The 24,357-nt window shown below is 42.9% G+C and overlaps 1 protein-coding gene across 10 annotated transcripts in view; it reads right to left on the bottom strand.

Moving 5' to 3' along the window:
• The window catches only part of LOC105028206 (copine-8), an 89,922-nt gene that overhangs the window by 26,753 nt on the left and 38,812 nt on the right, over positions 1 to 24,357 (bottom strand). For 7 of the 10 annotated variants that reach the window (XM_010900777.4, XM_020042922.2, XM_020042923.2 and 4 more), the window contains 7 exons: positions 16,780 to 16,843; positions 13,405 to 13,508; positions 10,827 to 10,943; positions 8,584 to 8,625; positions 7,719 to 7,794; positions 2,865 to 2,918; positions 762 to 823 (listed from right to left, as the gene is read on the bottom strand). In XM_010900777.4, coding sequence (XP_010899079.1) covers positions 762 to 823; positions 2,865 to 2,918; positions 7,719 to 7,794; positions 8,584 to 8,625; positions 10,827 to 10,943; positions 13,405 to 13,508; positions 16,780 to 16,843 — 519 coding nt within the window. Of the gene's footprint in view, positions 1 to 761; positions 824 to 2,864; positions 2,919 to 7,718; positions 7,795 to 8,460; positions 8,480 to 8,583; positions 8,626 to 10,826; positions 10,944 to 13,404; positions 13,509 to 16,779; positions 16,844 to 24,357 lie in introns of those variants that run through there. The other 3 variants (XM_010900779.4, XM_010900778.5, XM_020042927.2) reach the window with 2 other exon arrangements.

The following is a 24,357-nucleotide window of genomic DNA, read 5'->3' as shown; positions in this document are numbered from 1 at the left end:
GATAAATCAAGGATGATGAAAGGACATAGCTTAGCTTCAATAAATAAAAAAAATAAAAAAGTGTTTTCGCTTTTTCACTATTGGGTATTTTGTGTAAATTGGTGGCAATATATACAAAAATATATTTTATAAATGAAGTCTAAAACACAACATTTCTGGAGGGGTCTCCCTGTTGCAACTTGTACTAACCAGGCAGCTTCCTGATTGGCTTTATCGACGACTGCCCTCCAGTCTCCCCCCCCCCCCTTTTACGGTCAGCCCTTGAAGGACTTCAAATGGCCTTTCTGTCTCTCATTCCTTCAAATACCCTCTCATTCTCACTCTCTCCCTCCATGTTCCATCTATGCAATGGAGTGGTAGCCTGACTAGCCTACCCCTGCAAGTCTAAATGAAAGTCAGAAAGTGTTTGTGGGCAAACCACTGGACACACTCAGCAATCCCGAGACGCTCCACACAACCACTCATGCCCATTCAGCCCTGGACAAGAAGGCCTGAATAAACGAACACATACGGGGCAAACACACCCATGAATGGAAGCATTCATTTTCATTTAGCATTTTATTTGCTTAAGAGCTTGGCGACAATTTTGTCATCCTTTATATCGTAAAGCCAGGTTCATAACACACACACACACTTCACTCTCCCTATGTTCCCTTCTACCAAAACATCACATCTGTCCATCGGTCCTATATCAATAAATAGGTGGACGCAGAATTAAAAGATTCTCACTCTCTGTAGAGATAGAATGCAGTGTCACTCACCCTCCTTTGATGTAGTCCAGGAAGGTTACTTCTATGTCCACCAGGAATGAGAGCAATGTTACCTGGAGACAAAACAGATATGACCACAGGGTTGTCAGGGTGGCACAAGCTGCACATTAAAGAACATGACTAATCAAGCTCATACCAACGTGTTCCTAGAATAAAGTACATGAGTGAACCAAGCTCATAGAGTGAGGGAAAACAGTATTTGATCCCCTGCTGATTTTGTACATTTGCCCACTGACAAAGAAATGATCAGTCTATAATTTTAATGGTAGGTTTGTTTGAACAGTGAGAGACAGAATAACAAAAACAAAAATCCAGAAAAACACATGTCAAAACTGTCATGAATTGATTTGCATTTAAATGAGTGTAATAAGTATTCGACCCCTCTGCAAAACATGACTTAGTACTTGGTGGCAAAACCCTCGTTGGCAATCACAGAGGTCAGACGTTTCTTGTAGTTGGCCACCAGGTTTGCACACATCTCAGGAGGGATTTTGTCCCACTCCTCTTTGCAGATCTTCTCCAAGTCATTAAGGTTTCGGGGCTGTTGTTTGGCAACTCAAACCTTCAGCTCCCTGCACAGATTTTCTATGGGATTACGGTCTGGAGACTGGCTAGGCCACTCCAGCACCTTAATGTGCTTCTTCTTGGGCCACTCCTTTGTTGCCTTGGCCGTGTGTTTTGGGTCATTGTCATGCTGGAATACCCATCCACGACCCATTTTCAATGCCCTGGCTGAGGGAAGGATGTTCTCACCCAAGATTTGACAGTACATAGCCCCATCCAACATCCCTTTGATGCAGTGAAGTTGTCTTGTCCCCTTAGCAGAAAAACACCCCCAAAGTATAATGTTTCCACCTCCATGTCTGATGGTGGGGATGGTGTTCTTGGGGTCATAGGCAGCATTCCTCAGCAAGTTGATTTGATGCCAAATAGCTACATTTTGGTCTCATCTGACCACAACACTTTCACCCAGTTCTCCTCTGAATCCTTGAGATGTTCATTGGCAAACTTCAGACAGGCCTGTACATGTGCTTTCTTGAGCAGGGGGACCTTGCGGGCGCTGCAGGATTTCAGTCCTTCACGGCGTAGTGTGTTACCAATTGTTTTCTTGGTGAATTATGATCCCGGCTGCCTTGAGATCATTGACAAGATCCTCCCGTGTAGCTGATTTCTCACCGTTCTCATGATCATTGCAATTCCACAAGCCGAGATCTTGCATGGAGCCCCAGACTAAGGGAGATTGACAGTTCTTTTGTGTTTCTTCAATTTGTGAATAATTGCACCAACTGTTGTAACCTTCTCACCAAGCTGCTTGGCGATGGTCTTGTAGCCCATTCCAGCCTTGGACAGCTCTTCGGTCTTGGCCATGGTGGAGAGTTTGGAATCTGATTGATTGATTGCTTCTGTGGACAGGTGTCTTTTATACAGGTAACAAACTGAGTGTGCTCCTAATCTCAACTCGTTACCTGTATAAAAGACACCTGGGAGCCAGAAATCTTTCTGATTGAGAGGGGTCAAATACTTATTTCAATTTATTACATTTTTGTTGTTGTTATTCTGTCTCTCACTGTTCAAATAAACCTAACATTAAAATAATAGGCTGATCATTTCTTTGTCAGTGGGCAAAGCAGGGGATCAAATACGTTTTTCCCCTCACTGTATCAGTGTGTTTCTAGATTAAAGAACATGGAGTAAACCAAGCTCACATCAATGTGTTCCTAGAGTAAATAACTTGCAGTAAACCAAGCTCATATCAATGTGTTCCTAGAGTGAAGACCATGCCAATACCAAGCTCATATCAATGTGTTTCTAGAGTAAAGACCATGCCTATACCAAGCTCACATAAATGTGTTTCTAGGGTAAAGACCATGCCTAAACCAAGCTCACGTCAATGTGCTCCTAGTGTAAAGACCATGCCTATACCAAGCTCACATCAATGTGCTTCTAGAGTAAAGACCATGCCTATACCAAGCTCACATCAATGTGTTCCTAGAGTAAAGACAATGATTACACCAAGCTTCCAATCAGTTTCTTCCTTTTCTGTTTTACACGCAAAATCCAACAACAATTTAAAGAGAGCAGACATTGACATACCGTTCCAGAGTTCAGGTATTTTTTCTTTTTTCCTTTCTTCTTCGGATTGACCACCTGTGATGAACAGAACCGCCTTATTACAACTCAAACATGTGCCTGGAGGGACTGATTAGAATACAGAACTCCACAAAGGGCAATGGATCGATAAAGTTCCTCCAATAGGCCACACACACAAACATGCAGATGGACAGACACACACACACAAATTCTCTCTCTTTTGTGTTGTCAGGGTCAGTCCAGAATTTATAAGTACTGCCTCCCTTCAAATACTCACTCTGACTCTCATTCCCTTTGGGACTCTCTCTTGTCAATTTTGACTCTCTACAAGCAGGAGACCCTGCTACCATGCCATACTCCACAGAAATGCCTAGGGAACCGCAGCATGAAATTTCATCTTTTCAATCGGAGCTGTAAGAAGTTAAATTAAACAGCTGTGGGGTCGGGGGTGGTCCAGACCCTGAGTAGAAAAACACTGTAGGAGTCCACAATGGAATCCTGTTCCTTTTTTAGTGCACTACTGAATGTAACAGTGGGTGCTGGATCCCTAAGCACAACGTGGACTCTAGGGGGAGCCCTCAAGATGGACGGGCACTGAGCGATGCTGAGCGGGGTGTGAGCTGGGACAGATGGGCGCTGAGCAATGTTGAACGGGATATGAGCTGGGACAGACGGGCGCTGAGCGATGTTGAACGGGATATGAGCTGGGACAGACGGGCGCTGAGCGATGTTGAGCGGGATATGAGCTGTGACAGATGGGCGCTGAGCGATGTTGAGCGGGATGTGAGCTGGGACAGATGGGCGCTGAGCGATGTTGAGCGGGATATGAGCTGGGACAGACGGGCGCTGAGCGATGTTGAGCGGGATGTGAGCTGGGACAGACGGGCGCTGAGCAATGTTGAGCAGGATGTGAGTTGGGACAGAAGGGCGCTGAGCAATGTTGAGTGGGATGTGAGCTGGGACAGACGGGCGCTGAGAGATGTTGAGTGGGATGTGAGCAGGGACAGACGGGCGCTGAGCGATGTTGAGCGGGATGTGAGCTGGGACAGACGGGCGCTGAGAGATGTTGAGTGGGATGTGAGCTGGGACAGAAGGGCGCTGAGCAATGTTGAGCGGGATGTGAGCTGGGACAGACGGGCGCTGAGAGATGTTGAGTGGGATGTGAGCAGGGACAGACGGGCGCTGAGCGATGTTGAGCGGGATGTGAGCTGGGACAGACGGGCGCTGAGAGATGTTGAGTGGGATGTGAGCTGGGACAGAAGGGCGCTGAGCAATGTTGAGCGGGATGTGAGCTGGGACAGACGGGCGCTGAGAGATGTTGAGTGGGATGTGAGCTGGGACAGACGAGCTACGACTGACGTTGCACGAGATGCAAGACGGTTTTTGAGCACTTGTTGACTACCTCATGGAACTGGTTGAGAGAATGTGAAGTGTTCAATGTTGTCATCAAGGCAAATAATTTTCAATATGAAATACACTCACCTAAAGGATTATTAGGAACACCATACTAATACTGTGTTTGACCCCCTTTCGTCTTCAGAACTGCCTTAATTTTACGTGGCATTGATTCAACAAGGTGCTGAAAGCATTCTTTAGAAATGTTGGCCCATATTGATAGGATAGCATCTTGCAGTTGATGGAGATTTTGTTCCACCACATCCCAAAGATGCTCTATTGGGTTGAGATCTGGTGACTGTGGGGGCCATTTCAGTACAGTGAACTCATTGTCATGTTCAAGAAACCAATTTGAAATGATTTGAGCTTTGTGACATTGTGCATTATCCTGCTGGAAGTAGCCATCAGAGGATGGGTACATGGTGGTCATAAAGGGATGGACATGGTCAAAAACAATGCTCAGGTAGGCCGTGGCATTTAAACGATGCCCAATTGGCACTAAGGGGCCTAAAGTGTGCCAAGAAAACATCCCCCACACCATTACACCACCACCACCAGCCTGCACAGTGGTAACAAGGCATGGTGGATCCATGTTCTCATTCTGTTTACGCCAAATTCTGACTCTACCATCTGAATGTCTCAACAGAAATCGAGACTCATCAGACCAGGCAACATTCTTCCAGTCTTCAACTGTCCAATTTTGGTGAGCTTATGCAAATTGTAGTGGAGATGAGTGGTACCTGATGGGGTCTTCTGCTTTTGTAGCCCATCCGCCTCAGGTTGTGCGTGTTGTGGCTTCACAAATGCTTTGCTGCATACCTCGGTTGTAACGAGTGGTTATTTCAGTCAAAGTTGCTCTTCTATCAGCTTGAATCAGTCGGCCCATTCTCCTCTGACCTCTAGCATCAACAAGGCATTTTTGCCCACAGGACTGCCGCATACTGGATGTTTTGCCCTTTTCACACCATTCTTTGTAAACCCTAGAAATGGTTGTGCGTGAAAATCCCAGTAACTGAGCAGATTGTGAAATACTCAGACCGGCCCGTCTGGCACCAACAACCATGCCATGCTCTAAATTGCTTAAATCACCTTTCTTTCCCATTCTGACATTCAGTTTGGAGTTCAGGAGATTGTCTTGACCAGGACCACACCCCTAAATGCATTGAAGCAACTGCCATGTGATTGGTTGATTAGATAATTGCGTTAATGAGAAATTTAACATGTGTTCCTAATAATCCTTTAGGTGAATCAGCAACCAAAAAACACTTTTTTGGTTGCTAATTGATTCTATGGGTTATTTCATAGTTTTGATGTCTTCACTATTATTCTACAATGTGTAAAGTAATAAAATAAAAAAACTACCCTTGAATGAGTAGGTGTTCTAACTTTTCACTGGTACTGTATGTAGAAATTAAATTTTGCATGACAAAAGTAGGAGATTTTCTCGCACATTTATTAAAAAACGCAACATCATACGTAATAAATCTTAGGACTTTAAATGTAGGCTGCTTGGGTAAGCCAAGAGGTGCTCATGCCCAAGTGTCGTTTTTGGTCTACTGAAAAAAAAATAAACACTTCCCCCAAACATCGCAAACAGTGCAGCCAAGCCTGACTGCAAGCACAATCATCACAGAACGAAAAAATATTATCATGGGATTATAGTCCCCATGATAATTAGTAGGATGATCACGTCATAGTCGACAGACACCTCCATTATTATTACATTGAACATATGTTTCTCCAAAACATCCAGGTCGCTCCAATGTTCCTCTAGCTGGAGCGGCTCATCCAGGTTGCTTTCCTGTCTGTCCAGATGGCACGTTCCATCCGTCTGGCATCTAGCTTAACAACACTTAACACTCAAGTTGCATCCCACATAACATCACTCAGCGCCCCTCCATCCTGCTAAACATCCCACATTACATCACTCAGCATCCCCCCGTCCTGCTGATCATCCCACATGACATCACTCAGCGCCCCTCCGTCCTGCTCAACATCCCACATGACATCACTCAGCGCCCCTCCGTCCTGCTCAACATCCCACATGACATCACTCAGCGCCCCTCCGTCCTGCTCAACATCCCACATGACATCACTCAGCGCCCCTCCGTCCTGCTGATCATCCCACATGACATCACTCAGCGCCCCTCCATCCTGCTCAACATCCCACATGACATCACTCAGCGCCCCTCCGTCCTGCTCAACATCCCACATGACATCACTCAGCGCCCCTCCATCCTGCTCAACATCCCACATGACATCACTCAGCGCCCCTCCGTCCTGCTCAACATCCACTCGAGGTCTCCCCCTAGCGATGACATCTAGGTGACGGATCTAGCTGCCTCCGTATTGTAAGGAATACTGTAGGTCTTCATTTGGGAAGCAGGCCAACTCCCGGTGGATCTACAACCTGTCCATGCTTGTCGGAGAACAGAGGACATCGACTAGATACTGCAAGTGTCTTTGAAGCTGAGACTAGCTGTGATTATACCTAGATTGTATCTGGCTTGTAAAAGAACACTCATATCCACAAGCCTATCCTGCCATGTTAGTGTACAAACAGTAGCACAAATACACACACAGGCAAACCCACACACACATAGTGACAGTTGCTGTGGCAGGAGTAGAGTCACATCGACTCAATCGATGGACAGATAGGAAGCACTGACACAATATGGATTTGTGTCCCGGTGCCAGGATCTTACAGTCTTGGACATCAACACAATCACTTGGTACGTGTTTCCTTTCTCTCACCAGATCAACATCAGCTGTTTAAAACAAGGGAACGTGTCTGTGCTTCCTAGACGGAACACACTGTCTGTTAATGAGCATTAAGTTCCAGGACGGGACATCCATCAAAACTCCCTCACTTTACATCAAATCTCATTACATTTCCGGAGGAATGCCAAAGATCTGCAGTATGTCTGATATGCGCCATATGGTGGAGGGGGTTTTATGTTTTGCGTAGGTACAGTATGACTAGCACTAGTCTGGTGAGCCCATACCTACAGATCTCATCACGCTTCCTTGGTGGTCTGGAAAGTTATATTTAAAAATGCTCTCTGTTGCCAACGTTAAGATTTCTTATTGGATTTTAAGAAATCTGCACGCTCATTGAGGGAGTGGTAGGTGTTGTGTTCACAATGGTTTTCTGACTTGACCCCAAACATATTGCCATACCAACAGGGGATTTTTCAGGGGCTGAAAAAGTGTTAAGTTGTTGATTGGCTATGTCAATATCTACATTTAAATCCAGTGAAAATGCCCTTCATTTAATGATTAGACTTAAGGCAAACAGACAAAGTAAATAGACAAGTAAATAGACAAAACAAGAAAATTCAGCTGTCCAAAAACCTACAGTGTGCAATTGTATGTATAAACAACACATGTACACATGCAGGATGACACACACACACACACACACACACACACGACATATGAAGTGCAGACACACCCACATACCTCATACACATTGAATTGGGACTGGCCTCTGGATAGCTCTCTGTAGCTAGTACTGAACTCTCCTATGAAGTCATGACTAGAAAACATAACACACAAAACAATTACCATTAGTATAATCATGCTATTTCAACTAGATAACATACAAACACACCACTGTTTCTTTGTTTTGTTAAAGTCAGAAGCCTGATGATAAGGTGAAGGTCACATGATCAAACCATTTCAATTGCCAAGATCCTCCAAAAAACTGTGTTGTCAAAAAGTGATCTCACCTTGAATAAAACTCACACTGTCTCACAAGTATCACGTGGCAATTTTAATCTGTGTAATTTTGTCTTCTTAACTAATTTCAGATGGTTGATCGTGTGACCACAGCATCTATTTAACGTAACAAAGTGTAGCGATCAAGATTTAACAGTGCTTCAGAGATCGAGACTTCACGCATGCATTTTCAATGCAGCCTAGAGAATGACAACAGAAATGTGAAAACACCTTCCCCTGCAAGCAAAACATTTGGTGGTAACAATTATACATAATTCTGACAAGAATAAAGAGGAGACCGAGTGTACAGTAACCTAACCCACAAAACCCACCATTTAAAAGATACACTGATATCCAGTGAATGTTTCCTCCACTGCCGGCCCGTCTTTGGCCCCTCCCCTATATTTACGAGCCAATCCAAATTTCCCACATCAACACAACAACGTGTGTTGAATGACATCCGCATCCGAACAACTTTCCTTACCTTCTGAAAATGTAGATAAGGTTTGAGTTCTTTTAGCCAAACTGCAATAGCAAAATTTAGATTACACAGTCATCACATCATGCTAATGAAGTTGGTTTTCAATTAAAATAAACATTGAATTACCTTCCATCTCTGTCCCAGTCGTAGCATTCGATCTTGATTGTTCTGATAGGGAGAAAAAATATAAGGAGCAGTTTAATCTCAAAAGGACAGATATCTGCATGCTGCAGGGACAATGATCAAGGCACTCCCACCAAAAAGCATAACGTTTTGAATGTATAATGTTATAAAGAAGACGTTTTGTTTTACAGTACTCTATATCCAGTAAGGTATATATTGGTCTCATTTATAGCTAACGTAAGACAGAATAGCAGTGCTTTTCCAAAATCATTCATCCCCTCAAAATGAATAATGGTTATTTTTCACAAGTGGCCATTTGGCATCACCAGAGCTGAGAGATATGAAGTAGAACGTGACATAGCAATCTCCCATGGACAGATTCGACCAAGAATCTGAAAAATTACTTGAGATTTTACTTCTACAGGGATAAGGGACAGAGTAATTCAGTAAATTCACCCAACGGTAATTTCACCCGCCTCAATTCCATCCCCAGTTTCAAAGACGAAAAGAAAGGAGAGAAGAAGGAACAGATGCTTGGCTGAAAAAAGTAATCATCAGTCATTAGATTACTGGTGGAAAGTCCCAGGTGAACGAGTTTCCAGAAGAATCTGTGAGGGGTATGACGATAGGCCATTGTCACGACACAAAGACAGACATGGACACACAGAAAATAGCTCGGCTTTTAACTAAACAAAGTCTCTGAGGTAAATATACCAGCTCTCTACAGTAAGACAGTTGAGACCAGCTCAGAGTACATCAGTATTATCAAACATCTTCTCCTTATGACAGTAGTAACTCCTCCATCACCCCTCGACATCAAGCCTCCTCACACTGACAGAGATAGTAGGCTGTCCACAAACACCCAGGAGAGGAGGCATGGGGCCCAAGTGAACCCCTGAGCCCATCACAATCCATCCCGGCTGACTACCGGAGATCAAAGGCTGCCAAGAAAAAGTTATCCAGCCGAGTCATTAATCTGCCCCCAGTGATTTAACAAAGGGAGCCCTAGCCCACCTCAGAAAAAGGGCACTACTTTGGACTGAGGGCCCGAATGGGATAGGGCACGATTTGGGAAGCATCTCTGTTGGGAGAGGATGAGGGAGGATGACAGCTTAAATGAACACAGCAGAATTGATTAGCTACCTGCTCCGTGTTGAGGATGGCAGCCCATGTCAACGCACAATTACTCGTTAAATACCTCAGAGGAAAACAATGACTAGATGGGGACTGATGCTCTGGGGACGACACAGCAGAATGACAAGTTGACAGGATAGACAAAGGGTCTGCCCGGTCTGTAGTGCCTGGGGTGGCGGCTGCGGGGGGGGGGGGGGGGGGGGGGGTACCCAACAAGTGCCTGTCTGTGTTGGCACTATCAGCAAAGGGACACACAGCTCACCATTGTCAGCAGCCTCCAGAGGTTCTCCTTCTCCTCGATCTGGCTTATCTTTCAACCCAGAGCCCCAGAGGCTCACACCTCGCAATGTGTGTGTGTGTGTGTGAGAGAGAGAGAGAGAGTGCACAAGCATTCATTTGCGGGATCCTAGGCTCTCCACACTCTTCACACACTGATAACACGAGAGTTCTCTCTAACCTCCTAACAGTGCAGCTAGAGACAGGGCGCAGCTCTGCTCCAATCAACGCAGCCTGACAAGCTCAGACCACCCGTCTGGGGCTTTGTGCCTTATCACTGGCAAACAAGGCCGCTGACAACTGGAGACAAATATAAACACATCGGCAAGACGGTATTGCCAGGCGACACGCGCCCACACACGCACGCACGCACGCACGCACGCACCTCGGGTGAAAATCCATTGCAGCTCTTTCTAACCCCTTTAGTTTTCAGGACCAATACATTTCAGCAAGGGCTTGACACCTGTCTGTCAATCAATGTGGCAAACAGAGAACTCGTCTGAGAAAGACAGGTGATTACAGAGGGAAATTATTCAAAACTGGGCCAAGCATTTTATACTCCCTTCAATATAATAGCTACACTATGATTTTTATTCATTCCCAACCTCCTTGGTGACCAAAGTATTCCATATATCCTCGGTGATTCCAATGAAATAGAGACCATCAAGAGAAAATCCTATTATTTGTTTCTCACCCAAAATTGTTGACTCTGCTCTCCGTAAAAAAATAAAATCCAAACCCTCAAACTTTAACCTCACCTCAGCCCGTTAGAGACTTCAGCAAAACAGTGACATTTCATTCATAATGGTTTTAGCGTGACTTCAAAGCGAACTCACAAACACACCGACCTGTCGTAGTCTCCGTTGCAGAGGGCTCTGACGGGGATCTTGAACGCTTGCCACACTGGGTTCAGAGTGTTCTTCACCACCTCCGTCTTGTGGCAGATAGTGAAGCTGGGGAAACAAGGAGGCACACACTCATCCATCCACCAGTCATTCTTTCAACAGATACAATGCCTATCTTCTTCCTGCTCTTTACGACTTCTTTATTTGGTTTCTTGTGCCTCCACTTTCTCGCTCTCCCAATCTCTTTATCTGACAATCAGACTTGTTTCCTGTGACAAATTTCAGCCAGCAAAGTTTAAATGCATCTTTCCCGCAAATAAGATTATTAATTACGCAGCATAACAGATCTTCAAAGTATTGAAGCAACAAGAGAAGCAATCCAGTCACTGAAGTCACCAATCTTCAACATACACTACAGCTTTTGTTGTTCTGGAATGATAATAAATAAGAGTTAGCTAGCTGGGTAGTATCGTCAGGTAAAAGGTTTTTCAAAGTGTGACGTGCATCTCCCAGGGAGGCATCAGAGAGCTTCAGGGAAGGTACAAAAGAAATTGGGAAAAGTGGTCAAACTGTGAAATTGGGGAAGAAGTCAAACTGTGAACCCCAAGTCAAGCTGTTCACCAGAAATGAATACACACAGTATCAAAGCTATGGTAGGAAGGTTTTGTACACATTATTTCATGACACTGTAACTTCTTCAATGGTTTTAATACAACCAGAGGCAGTGGATTGCTGAATTTGGCACAACTTAACATTACAGATGGGCTGTTTAGTTTGCATATTAACAGGTCTATAGCATTTCATTATACCTGTAAATACGGACCAATGCAGACATAAGAACAAAGATTAAACTGGAGGAAGACAGGTAGTGTAGTGGATTCTTTCTATATTCACAGCACTGATGATGATCATTATAGAAATGTACACCAGATCACTTAAGTGAAGGATATAACTACAATAATTATTATATAATATAAAAATATAATATCTAGCAGGTTTTTTACTCTCTAATCCCTTGTCTCACACAAACACGTACTGTACGGACAATTACTCTGGCATCTGGAGCGGAACTTCCACATCTCAATTACGACCTCACAACCATGTTGACTCTGCACCACAGACTGCCAACAGACAGCCAACCAACTACCAACAGACAGTCAACAGAACCACTGGGAGAAAAAAAAGTCCTTGTAGTTGTATTAGTTCTAGTTGAAAACTGAGCTGGCCCTTGTGGTTGACAACTGAGCTGCCCCTTGTGGTTGACAACTGAGCTGGCCCTTGGGGTTGACAACTGAGCTGGCCCTTGGGGTTGACAACTGAGCTGGCCCTTGGGGTTGACAACTGAGCTGGCCCTTGGGGTTGACAACTGAGCTGGCCCTTGGGGTTGACAACTGAGCTGGCCCTTGGGGTTGACAACTGAGCTGGCCCTTGGGGTTGACAACTGAGCTGGCCCTTGGGGTTGACAACTGAGCTGGCCCTTGGGGTTGACAACTGAGCTGGCCCTTGGGGTTGACAACTGAGCTGGCCCTTGGGGTTGACAACAGAGCTGGCCCTTGTGGTTGAAAACTGAGCTGGCCCTTGTGGTTGAAAACTGAGCTGGCCCTTGCGGTTGAAAACTGAGCTGGCCTTTGCGGTTGAAAACTGAGCTGACTGGAGCTTGGATCTGGATATGTTTCCATCAACAGCACAATATGAATAGTTCCAACAAACCCAAAACTCAGATTTTTCCACTGAAGCATAAGCAACAGAATCTACCTTCAGGACATGCCAGACAACCTTGCACACTCCCGTGACAATAGCATAAACAGTTGAGAGGCCTACAGTAGCTTATTACTCTCAGCCATACCTTGATGTGTGCTATGGAGTGTAAATCATGAACACAAAACTCAGGATAGGAACCAGTATAGAGGACATAAATGATTTCCCCTGTGAGCTAGTGAAGTGAGGTTATTAAACCTACGCAATTAGTGAAACAATTTTAGGCATTAAGAAAATGTAATTTCCTTCAGAAAATACACATACTTGAAATAAATGGCAATTTTCAGACTTGAATCAATCATTGCACTATAACATGAGCTCCCACCGAAAGTAATATCAGCAAAACATATCAAAATGGTAAGATTGGGGCTTTAAAATAAATGCAGTAGGAAATATGAGCTTAGAGAGTTTCACCTTCTATTGGCTGATAGAGAGAGAACCGGAGAGACCTAATTTAACCATCTGGCCCCTCTTGGTCCTCTCCCCTCTGTGCTACTGGCTATAAGATAGGTGTGGGTGTGTGTATGTATATGTGTGTGTGTGTGTGTTTGTGCATAATAAAGCCTTGCCTAAGAGGGGCAGGCCTGCTTATCTGACCTCCCAGACATGTTGACATGATGTAACGTACACACATATGGCCACAACCTAGAGAATCAACCTGAAGTAATTTAATAGAAATTCATTTCCCTCGGAATAGAAAACTGAAGGAGGGACATGAACAGAGGAGATGGTTTTGGAAGGAGGAATATATGGAGGGAAGTGTGGGATGGAGGATTTAGAGAAGGATGAGTTGGAACTAAAGTAAACTCACGTTCCATCCTCATTGCTTCTGTAGAAGACAAGGAAAGGGTCGGACTTGCCGAAGAAATCTTTCTTGTCCAGTTTATTCCCACAGAATTGCATCATGACGGACTCCTGCAGAAACAGAGGGACAGAGACATTTAGACGGATTAAATCTAACGGCACCGATGACAGCTTAGTTTTGACAGCAAACAGATGAGAGACCCATGATGGTAGATGCGGACAGTCATGCTCATCAATAGAAAGTAACAAGATAGTGAACGGGAGGTGACATTTCACTCAGCACCAAGCAGAGAGATGTAGAAGCAGCAGAAGATATACTAATACCCCAGACTAACTGCTGTTTCCAGGCAAGCCCTGTGGCGTTGTGCATTAAAACAGCTCTTAAAAACTGACACCCTTTCAAGAACTTAATTGTAATATTTCGGACCTCAATTTAACATCATGTAATATATACCCCCACACACACAAAAAAGGGTAAAAGTGCGCACCAGTTATGGAATAATTAATTGAATAGGCCGTCCCAAGGACATTATGTGTTGGCAATCAAATTATAAAATTCCATGTAAGCAATAAGGCACTACGTGATATTGGCTGGACACAGAACTAAGCTGTGGTACACTGGCATTATAACACAGAGCTAAGCTGTGGTATAGTGGCAATATAACACAAACCCCCAAGTTGCCTAATTGCTTAATTGCCCAATTAGAGCAGTAAAACATGATGTGAGGTCATACTCATGGTATATGGTTTCACACACCACGGATAACAGCAAATCAGTATTTAGGATTTGAACCATCCAGTTTATACAATAAGTGTGAATAATGTCGATATTGACAGGCTACATGGATTTTATGTATTCAGGGTGTTTCGAGTGTTATAATGTTGCTAAAGAAAGCTTACGAAATATAGACAATGTTCATGTACTAGTAATAACATGAGTAATAACCACCCCAACATTTTGGAGAGGTTGTTTTATGGCATTGTGGTTTTAAAACAAGCCACCAGACCCGGGTTCCTATTGTATTGGAACACTTTCTATGTTGAAGCCGAAATTCAGCGTTGTTGTCCATATGATAATAACACACAAACTGGATCAGTACCAGTCACAGAAACTGCAGGAATATGACAGTTCCTATAGGTGGATTGGAAGCAGATAAATTGGTCATATTTCCCAGCTGATGCATAAAAAAAGGGATTTCAGTGCATTGGCCCTCCAATATTTCCGTGGACCCCCTGATGATTTCCAGCAGACCTATGGGGCTGGGGGACCCCAGTTTGAAAACCGCTGGTTCAATGTCCAATATATTTAAGAACGAAGTGTCATGTATGTGTTCAAGAGTTAAAGGGGATATCCCAAATGTGCTTCCATTTTGTGGAAATTAACTCATTTGCAGCAACAGCTCATTAAACTCTTGTTTTAATTTCATTTTTTATTTACCAGCTCATATAAGCTGCAATAAAAAACATTTTGAAAAATGTCACAATGACAACACCATTCAGGGCTTGTTTTCTCATTACATTTATTTTTTAACTTTAGCAACCAGGAATGACAAGGTGATTATGGCTATCTGATGAGAGAATCATGTCTTAGAGATATTGATGGTCGAGAGGGCAGATGCCACTATTAGCCAACAAAAGCTGGTGAGCCTTCTGTTGACCAACAGAAATCCTGCATTTTAGGATGCACTTAAATAATTTAGTTGTTGCAAAATACTCATATACAGGTGCTGGTCATATAATTAGAATATCATCAAAAGGTTGATTTATTTCAGTAATTCCATTAAAAAAAGTGAAACTTGTATAACGTATACATTCATTCCACACAGACTGATATATTTCAAGTGTTTATTCCTTAAAATTTTGATGATTAAAACTGACAACTAATGAAAACACCAAATTCAGTATCTCAGAAAATTTGAATATTGTGAAAAGGTTCAATATTGAAGACACCTGGTACCACACCCTAATCAGCTAATTAACCCAAAACTCAGTCTCAGTCTAGTTCTGCAGGCTACACAATCATGGGGAAGACTGCTGACTTGACAGCTGTCCAAAAGACGACCATTGACACCTTGCACAAGGAGGGCAAGACACAAAAGGTAATAGCTAAAGAGGCTGGCTGTTCACAGAGCTCTGTGTCCAAGCACATTAATAGAGAGGCGAAGGGAAGGAAAAGATGTGGTAGAAAAAAGTGTACAAGCAATAGGGATAACCGCACTCTGGAGAGGATTGTGAAACAAAACCCATTCAAAAATGTGGGGGAGATTCACAAAGAGTGGACTGCAGCTGGAGTCAGTGCTTCAAGAACCACCACGCACAGACATATGCAAGACATGGGTTTCAGCTGTCGCATTCCTTGTGTCAAGCCACTCTTGAACAAGACGCGTCTCGCCTGGGCTAAAGACAAAAAGGACTGGACTGCTGCTGAGTTATGTTCTCTGATTAAAGTAAATGTTGCATTTCCTTTGGAAATCAAGGTCCCAGAGTCTGGAGGAAGAGAGGAGAGGCACAGAATCCACGTTGCTTGAAGTCCAGTGTAAAGTTTCCACAGTCAGTGATGGTTTGGGGTGCCATGTCATCTGCTGGTGTTGGTCCACTGTGTTTTCTGAGGTCCAAGGTCAACGCAGCCATCTACCAGGAAGTTTTAGGAGATGCAGATTTCATTTGCCAACAGGACATGGCACCTGCACACAGTGCCAAAGCTACCAATACCTGTTTTAAGGACCATGGAATCCCTGTTCTTAATTGGCCAGCAAACTCGCCTGACCGTAACCCTATAGAAAATCTATGGGGTATTGTGAAGAGGAAGATGCGATACGCCAGACCCAAAAATACATAAGAGCTGAAGGCCACTATCAGAGCAACCTGGGCTTTCATAACACCTGAGCAGTGCCACAGACTCATCGACTCCATGCCACGCCACATTGCTGCAGTAATTCAGGCAAAAGGAGCCCCAACTAAGAGTGCTGTACATGCTCATACTTTTCATGTTCATACTTTTCATTTGGTCAACATTTCTAAAAATCCTTTTCATGTATTGGTCTTGAGTAATATTCTAATTTTCCGAGATACTGAATTTGGGATTTTCATTAGTAGTCAGTTATAATCATCACAATTAAAAGAAATAAAAATTTGAAATATATCAGTCTGTGTGCAATGAATACATATAATATACAAGTTTCACTTTTTGAATGGAATTACTGACATAAATCAACTTTTTGATGATATTCTAATTATATGACCAGCACCTGTATAATCATTCCTCTATTACTGCAGATATACTTAAGACATAATAATAATAATGATATAACAATGCGACAATTTAAATAATGCCCTTTTAACCAGGGTAGAAGAAAAACTAAAATTTAAGAGACTGACTCACCCTGCAGTTCCCTAGTTCCTCAGCCTTGCAGATGATTGTTCCACACTTCTTTCCTGGAATGCCCCTGTTAAATGCAAAAATGTCTTCACATTTGAATCATTTATGAGAAACTCTTAATGTGTGCATTCAACTTAAGGACCGATAAGAGGGAAAACCACATAACTCAGTCCTAGTAAACACATTTTTACTCAAAAGAGTAGTTATGACCCAAGTTAGTGTAATGGAAAACATCAAGTGCAAGTGTTTCAGGGTTTTTTCAGTAGTCATTATGGCCTAACGGAAACACAGGATCTACCATGTCTGTGAAGCTTTCTCTGTCATAAAATGGCCTTCACCATGGAAAATCTGAAAACCTAAGGGAGTATCCAAAAACACCTTCAGACCCAGAGAGTACAAATGGCCCTTTTAAAAGGAAGGGAGGGGCGGTCAGAGGGGAGAGCAAGATGTGTGTCCTCACACAAAATACCAGGAAGTTTTACATAATGTTCCAGAAATCAGAGTAAGAAGTAGGAAATCCGATATCCTCCAAACAGGTCTTCTGAAAAACCCAGGATTGTATTTCAAGTCGCTCATTTTAGTTACTAGCAATCTAAACCTTTTGTAATCATGGTCCCACCATCGATTTTGGCCCTCACTCATTACCAGTGGCAGGGCATTTAATTTGATACTAAATTATTTTTGCACTGTCATGATGTGGCATTAAAATATTACAGAAATTATACATCAAATTGTTCTGAAACGCCACATTTCCCCACGAGCTAGTTTTATGTGTCTGTTTGTTTCAGTTACTGCTTTTCCATTCAAATTGAAGTAGGTTACCTGTAAAAACAAACGTTTATATGAATCCCTTAGAGAGAAATAACATATTTACCACTTATTTCCATGTGTGTTTGTATGTGTAATCGAAATCTAACAATGCGGGTGTAGGCTTCTGTTCTCTCACGGGTGAGAAACCAAAGTTAGGTTTAGGAATAAATGGTTATTGAGGTTAAGGTTGGGATTCAAGTTAGGTTTAGGAATAAATGTTTGGTTATTGAGGTGAAGGTTGGGGTTGGGATTCAAGTAAGGTTTAGAGTTTGGGGATAGGTAACATGGATTATTGGATTATTTCTAAAGATTGTAAAACCCACATGTACGTCTATTTGTGTGTCTTTCAGCTGCTGCTCTCATGTAGGTTCGGAGGAATGTTTCCCATAGAAACAACTGAGTAATGTTTATTTAAACCCCTTACAAAACTGACCCTTATTTACCAATTACTGGCAGGTGTTCCACAACACATCTATCATCTCTTTCCAGAAACGACATCCATGTCAAACATTCAACTGCAGTTTAAATGGAACCGTTGAGGCATGGTAAGAACCCACAGTGATGAGTCGTCTTCTGACAATTAAGTCATCTTTAAGAAATGATGAACAGCACTGTCAAAGCGTCATCCAGCCCACCTAGCAGAAATTGACTCAGGCAGTCATTTAGGCAACCCGAAATTGGGGTTGACCACCCCGGCAAGAGAGTAATAGAAGTCGTCTTTACTTAGCCAGCAGAACTGAAAGGGAGAGCTGATGGACATATCAAAAGGGAATGGATCAGGAAGGGTTATTTTGTACCAGTCCTTCACATTGAGAATAACCGCTATCTATTTTTAAACCAGAAACCCATACCCTTTCTTCAGATTGCAGAAGGAACAAAACAATAATTTCTTCTTCAATTTCTTTCTCCTCTCTCCCTGTATTTTTCTCACTCCCTCCCTGTCTCATTTATAGGCTTCCAGCCAGTGTTTCCTTTCCTATTTTAACCACAAAATCGTCCCAGTCTCCTTACTATAATTATGTAGAGATTAAAAAAAGATGATAGTCCATATTTGCCTTTTTAGCAGATCGACAGTGGATTAAGCCGTAAAACCTCTGGCTTTGGTGACAGAGAGAACCACTCTAATTGGATATGGAAATAGACAAGGGCCCATATTCACAAAGCATCTCAGAGTGTCAATCTAGGATCAGATCCCCAGTCCATTCATTCTTATTATATCTGAAAGGCTGAACTGATGCAATGGGTATCTTGTTTCATTACCATGATATCCAAGCTGCTGACCAAAAACCTAAACAACTCATGGACTACTGTTGAAGACTTACAAAAAGATTAAATGCGTTGAGAGTGAGAAAAAAAAGTCCTTTGGCTTAATATCACTTCCCCAAAGCAAACTCTACCGTTTGCCGGGTTTATTTTATAATTCTTAGAGCGAGAAACACACTTTTTTCCCTCTGCAGTAATCCAGGATCAGCAGGCCTGTTCTGACGGCCTTTATGAACAGAGTCAGACACAAAGCTGAATGCTTGTTCTGCACTCAGCATGCAAAGAAATAAAGAGAATTCACAACTTTAGCCCTCAAATCCACAGCAGTTCATTTCACAGAGTGACAAGTCCAGTTAGGAAATCCTGAGCAGACGTGTTCATATCAGGATTATACACACAAAACGGATCCAAACAGTCCTTTCATCCAGCAACAGAAACCTTCAGTCACTCACTCTCAACAGAGGATTGCCATTCTCCTATCATAAGTGGGGCCCTATCCCCTACAAAGTACACTACTTTTAATGAAGGGCCCTATGGAACAGGTCAAATATAGTTAGGGAACAGAGCACCATTTGGAATGAACGACTACCTGCCTGCCACCTGCCCAATCAGAGCAGGCCCATTTAGCCTAATCTGACGCCATTTGACGACCTCCGCGATCAACACTGAATGTCAACTTAGGTCCCTCCTGCCCATGTGTGTGAGAGGTTGAATATTTAAATGGCAAATGGAGGTTAGAAATATCACATATTGTTCGTGTCTCCCACTGTCAGTCTTGCCTTGACGCCAACTCATCCATGCACATGACGGCACGCGGAGCAGAACTGCCCCAGAGGACACTGCTGTCTGTTTGGGTTGACTGACTGTTCAGTACACTCTTCAAAACAGTGCTCTGAGAGGCTTCTTAGCAGAGGCAAGAATTTTGTTTATTTTTTAAGGGTTTTTGAAAGACAAAGGTTCAGATCTGTGAAAAGCCATTGGTTTGACTGTATTGAGGCAGGGGTGACTTGCTTTGTTATCGCTTCAACTGCAAATTAACACTTTTAACAGACTCCATGGTGTAAAGAACCTCACTGTTGATGTTCATCACCAGTTGTGTGTGAGTTAGCATGAGGAAACACAAACTCAAAACCATCCATTATTTATATTTCCCTATGTGCTAAACTGAAACATGTAGAATGTTCTAGAAATAACTTTCCGAGTCATGATAGGGTTCCAAGAAGATGACAAGAACTTTGTTCCAATCCATTCTTGCATACTTTGTCCTTTGAAATGTCTGTTTAGAAGTTGGGACCCATCCTGGCATAAATACAGCTAAGCAGAAGCTGCAGCCAAACCAAAACTGCAACAATTTCTCCAGGCCCAATTTACAGAAGATCCCTCTCAACCAACAATCTTTCTTCAATTTGCTATTTAAAGAAAATGTTTTCCTCTAACTTAGCTCTATGAAAAAAACAGCATTTTGAATCAGCTATTTATAACCCATTTCGGTATCTTTGAAGCCTTAATTAAAACCTAACACTGTTTAATTACACATTCAGGTCAGTCATATACCTCGCTGTCTTCATTAAGGATCCATCAGTGTCTTCCTCCTTTCTCATTAGTACTGCTCCCTCTCCATTTCTGTCTCTCTCACACACACTCTTCTTCCAACTCTGTCTCCACTGTAACACTTCATCTCAACTCAGTACAATCACTTAACAACACAGAGGGACAAAGAGAGTCAATAGGGGACAGAGAATATCAATACTCTTACCCATAGGTAGAGATGTGAAAGCAATTTAGTGCAGAGCCGACTTAATGCACATGGCAGGGTACGAAATCTGCCTCCCCCCCTCACCCCTGTATCTCCTCAACATCTGCCTCCCCCCCCTCACCCCTGTATCTCCTCAACATCTGCCTCCCCATGAATCCAACTGGCAATAAATGCATTGTAAACAATATAAGTGATAGTCAGTGTTGTGATGGCAATTTCATCGATCAGAACTCTTAAAGGAGGAAGCACAGAGACAAAATTCTCTTGGCATAATTTAGTTTATTTGCAAATAGAGAGACGCGTCAAACACTTACAAACATAATCATCCAAGGAGTCTCTAACTTAATACATGAACAGTCATCAGGAAAAAGGGGTGTGGTAAGTTGGTGGCCATCTGTCTTGTGTCACATAGGTTTTACCTAAAGGGAGGGCTGTCCCCCCCACCTTATACTTCCTGCCATAATGTTTACTGTTGTGTTTACCTAAAGGGGCCAACTGACCTTACTTCACCCCAAGGACCACATTCCAAAGAAACAAAGGACTGGCACCCTTCTTTGTCTAGGCAGGAGAACATGGTCAAAGTACCTAATAATCCTCTGATATTATACAGACGTGTGTCACAATCAAAGTAAAGATTTACATACCAGCCAATGGAAAGACCGACATTTCTCAAATGTACCTTAGTTAAAAATTTCCATAACAATGTCCAATCTCCTTTAAAAAAAAAAAAAAAAGGAGTGTTTATCCAATTTCCCGATTGTTTCGCCACTCTGTGTTGAGCACCAAGGAGTTCCATTTCCCTTGTCATGAGACAATTTATGGCTGCTTTCAGAATGAGTTGCTATATTTTACTCTATTTAGCAACTATCAGGCCACTGGCGTAACTAGATCGTGACGGGCCCATGTGCAAAAATAAATCATGGGCCCTCACTCCCCTGATATCCCCACCCATAGTCCACACCAAATAGGCAGACAAAAATCTTATCAGGACCACTGACCAAAGATAGCAAACAATTAGCCATGCTGAAAATAGAAGGAACAATAATATCACAGGTAAAAGTATAAATCTGAGCAGAAACTCAGCAGGTAATCGCAGAAAAGCATATAGATGTTTAAAACATGAATGGGAAAGGCGCAATGCAAAAACGGAGACAAATTTTTACAATAACTGAGGTCTATAGCAAAAACAAGCAAATCATTCAAAAAATCTGATTCAGTACATTGTCTCAGCAAGTGGAATGCCAGCAACACCAGGATAGGCTACTCATGAGTTTGACACTATGTATCCAATTATTTGATTATTATACGACCTATAAGTCTAGTTCAAGGTCAGATATTTTCAGTGAAATACATAAAATAACTGAATAGCTTACTCAGTAATTTGAATTAGCCCTGAATTGGCCCTTCATGACATATTACAGACCTGACACTAGTTCCTCACACTACTGACCTGACACTAGCTCCTCACACTACTGACCTGACACTAACTCCTTAAACTACTAACCTAACACTAGGCCTCACACTACTGACCTGACAGTAGCTCCTTACACTACTGACCTGACACTAGCTCCTTAAACTACTCACCTAACACTAACTCCTCACACTACTGACCTGACAGTAGCTCTTTACACTACTGACCTGATAGTAGCGCCTCACACCTCTCACCTGACATTAGTTCCTTACACTACTGACCTGACACTAGTTCCTTACACTACTGACCTGACACTAGTTCCTTACACTACTGACCTGAAGCTAGCTCCTTACACTACTGACCTGACACTAGCTCCTTACACTACTGACCTGACACTAGCTCCTTACACTACTGACCTGACACTAGCTCCTTACACTACTGACCTGACACTAGCTCCTTACACTACTGACCTGACACTAGCTCCTTACACTACTGACCTGACACTAGCTCCTCACACTACTGACCTGACACTAGTTCCTTACACTTGTTCTGTCCCTGAGCAAACGCTAATAGCTCCCCAGATTTAAAACATCACAATAATCTAAGATCTCTCTCTTAAACTCTCAGGTAACTGAACATGAGTGTTAGTGTCCATGACCAGAGACACATTCCAGTGTCCTTACACCCACACACACACACAACAAAATAAACGAGCCAACAACCAAGAACATGCGTCTCCATGACAACCTGACCAGTCAGGAGTTAGGGGACCCCAGTAGAGAAGATGACTTATATTGAATATGTCTTCCAGATTTTTCCTCTTAACTGCACACTCACATCATTCAGAAACAACCCTGTACAATGTGTACATTATACCAGATGTATGAGAGCCCCTTTGATCAGCAAGCCTGAGTGTAGTTTTTATTTGACAACAGGATATTTTAAAGTCCACAGTGGTTAATGATGTCATACACTAAATGACCCCCCTCACCACACATCCCCCAGTGTCAATCTATTGCTCTCTCTCATCCTCTCTCACTCCTGTTGTCACTGCTATGTGTTAGCAGAGGAAACACGTCCAAAAACATCTAATCAGGACATGGATTTGCAATCAGCATCAGGAGAGAGGGCAGGGAGGGAGAGAGATGGAGAGAGAGAGAGAAAGCGAAGCGAAAGTGCTCGATGGTAATTAAGTCTTAGCGACCCCACTGCACTATGGGGGAGGGGTTTATTAGTGCGTCCTGAAATCATCTCTCCCTTTCCCAACGGAGAGATGGGTGTGACCTGAAGGAAATAACAATTACCATTAGACACACCACAACCCTGAGGTAGGAATGTATATGTAGACACATTCTTCCCTTTCACACCCGGTACAGATACTGATCTTATGATATTTCAAAGCTTTTGTGATAGTAACACAGTTTCATTGTTTCTCTCCTCAAGCCAAAAGTATTTGCTGTGTTTACTACTACACCCTTCACACACCTGCTAGCCCAGTCCCAGTCGATAAGGTGCAGTGAGGAGAACAAGTATTTGATACACTGCCGATTTTGCAGGTTTTCCTACTTACAAAGCATGTAGAGGTCTGTCATTTTTATCATAGGTACACTTCAACTGTGAGAGACGGAATCTAAAACAAAAATCCAGAAAATCACATTGTATGATTTTTAAATAAATAATTAGCATTTTATTGCATGACATAAGTATTTGATCACCTACCAACCAGTAAGAATTCCGGCTCTCACAGACCTGTTAGTTTTTCTTTAAAAAGCCCTCCTGTTCTCCACGCATTACCTGTATTAACTGCACCTGTTTGAACTAGTTACCTGTATAAAAGACACCTGTTCACACACTCAATCAAACAGACTCCAACCTCTCCACAATGGTCAAGACCAGAGAGCTGTATAAGGACATCAGGGATGAAATTGTAGACCTGCACAAGGCTGGGATGGGCTACAGGACAATAGGCAAGCAGCCTGGTGAGAAGTCAACAACTGTTGGCGCAATAATTAGAAAATGGAAGAAGTTCAAGATGACGGTCAATCTCCCTTGGTCTGGGGCTCCATGCAAGATCTCACCTCGTGGAGCATCAATGATCATGAGGAAGGTGAGGGATCAGCCCAGAACTACACGACAGGACCTGGTCAGAGACCTGAAGAGAGCTGGAACCACAGTCTCAAAGAAAACCATTAGTAACCAACTACACCGTCATGGATTAAAATCCTGCAGCACACGCAATGTCCCCCTGCTCAAGCCAGCGCAGGAATGGGAGAAGGTCATGTGGTCTGATGAGACAAAAATAGAGCTTTTTGGTCTAAACACCACTCGCCGTGTTTGGAGG

Source organism: Esox lucius, chromosome 23 (assembly GCF_011004845.1).
Source record: "Esox lucius isolate fEsoLuc1 chromosome 23, fEsoLuc1.pri, whole genome shotgun sequence".
Taxonomy (NCBI): Eukaryota; Metazoa; Chordata; class Actinopteri; order Esociformes; family Esocidae; genus Esox; species Esox lucius.
This window is presented reverse-complemented; position numbering and strand designations above follow the sequence as displayed.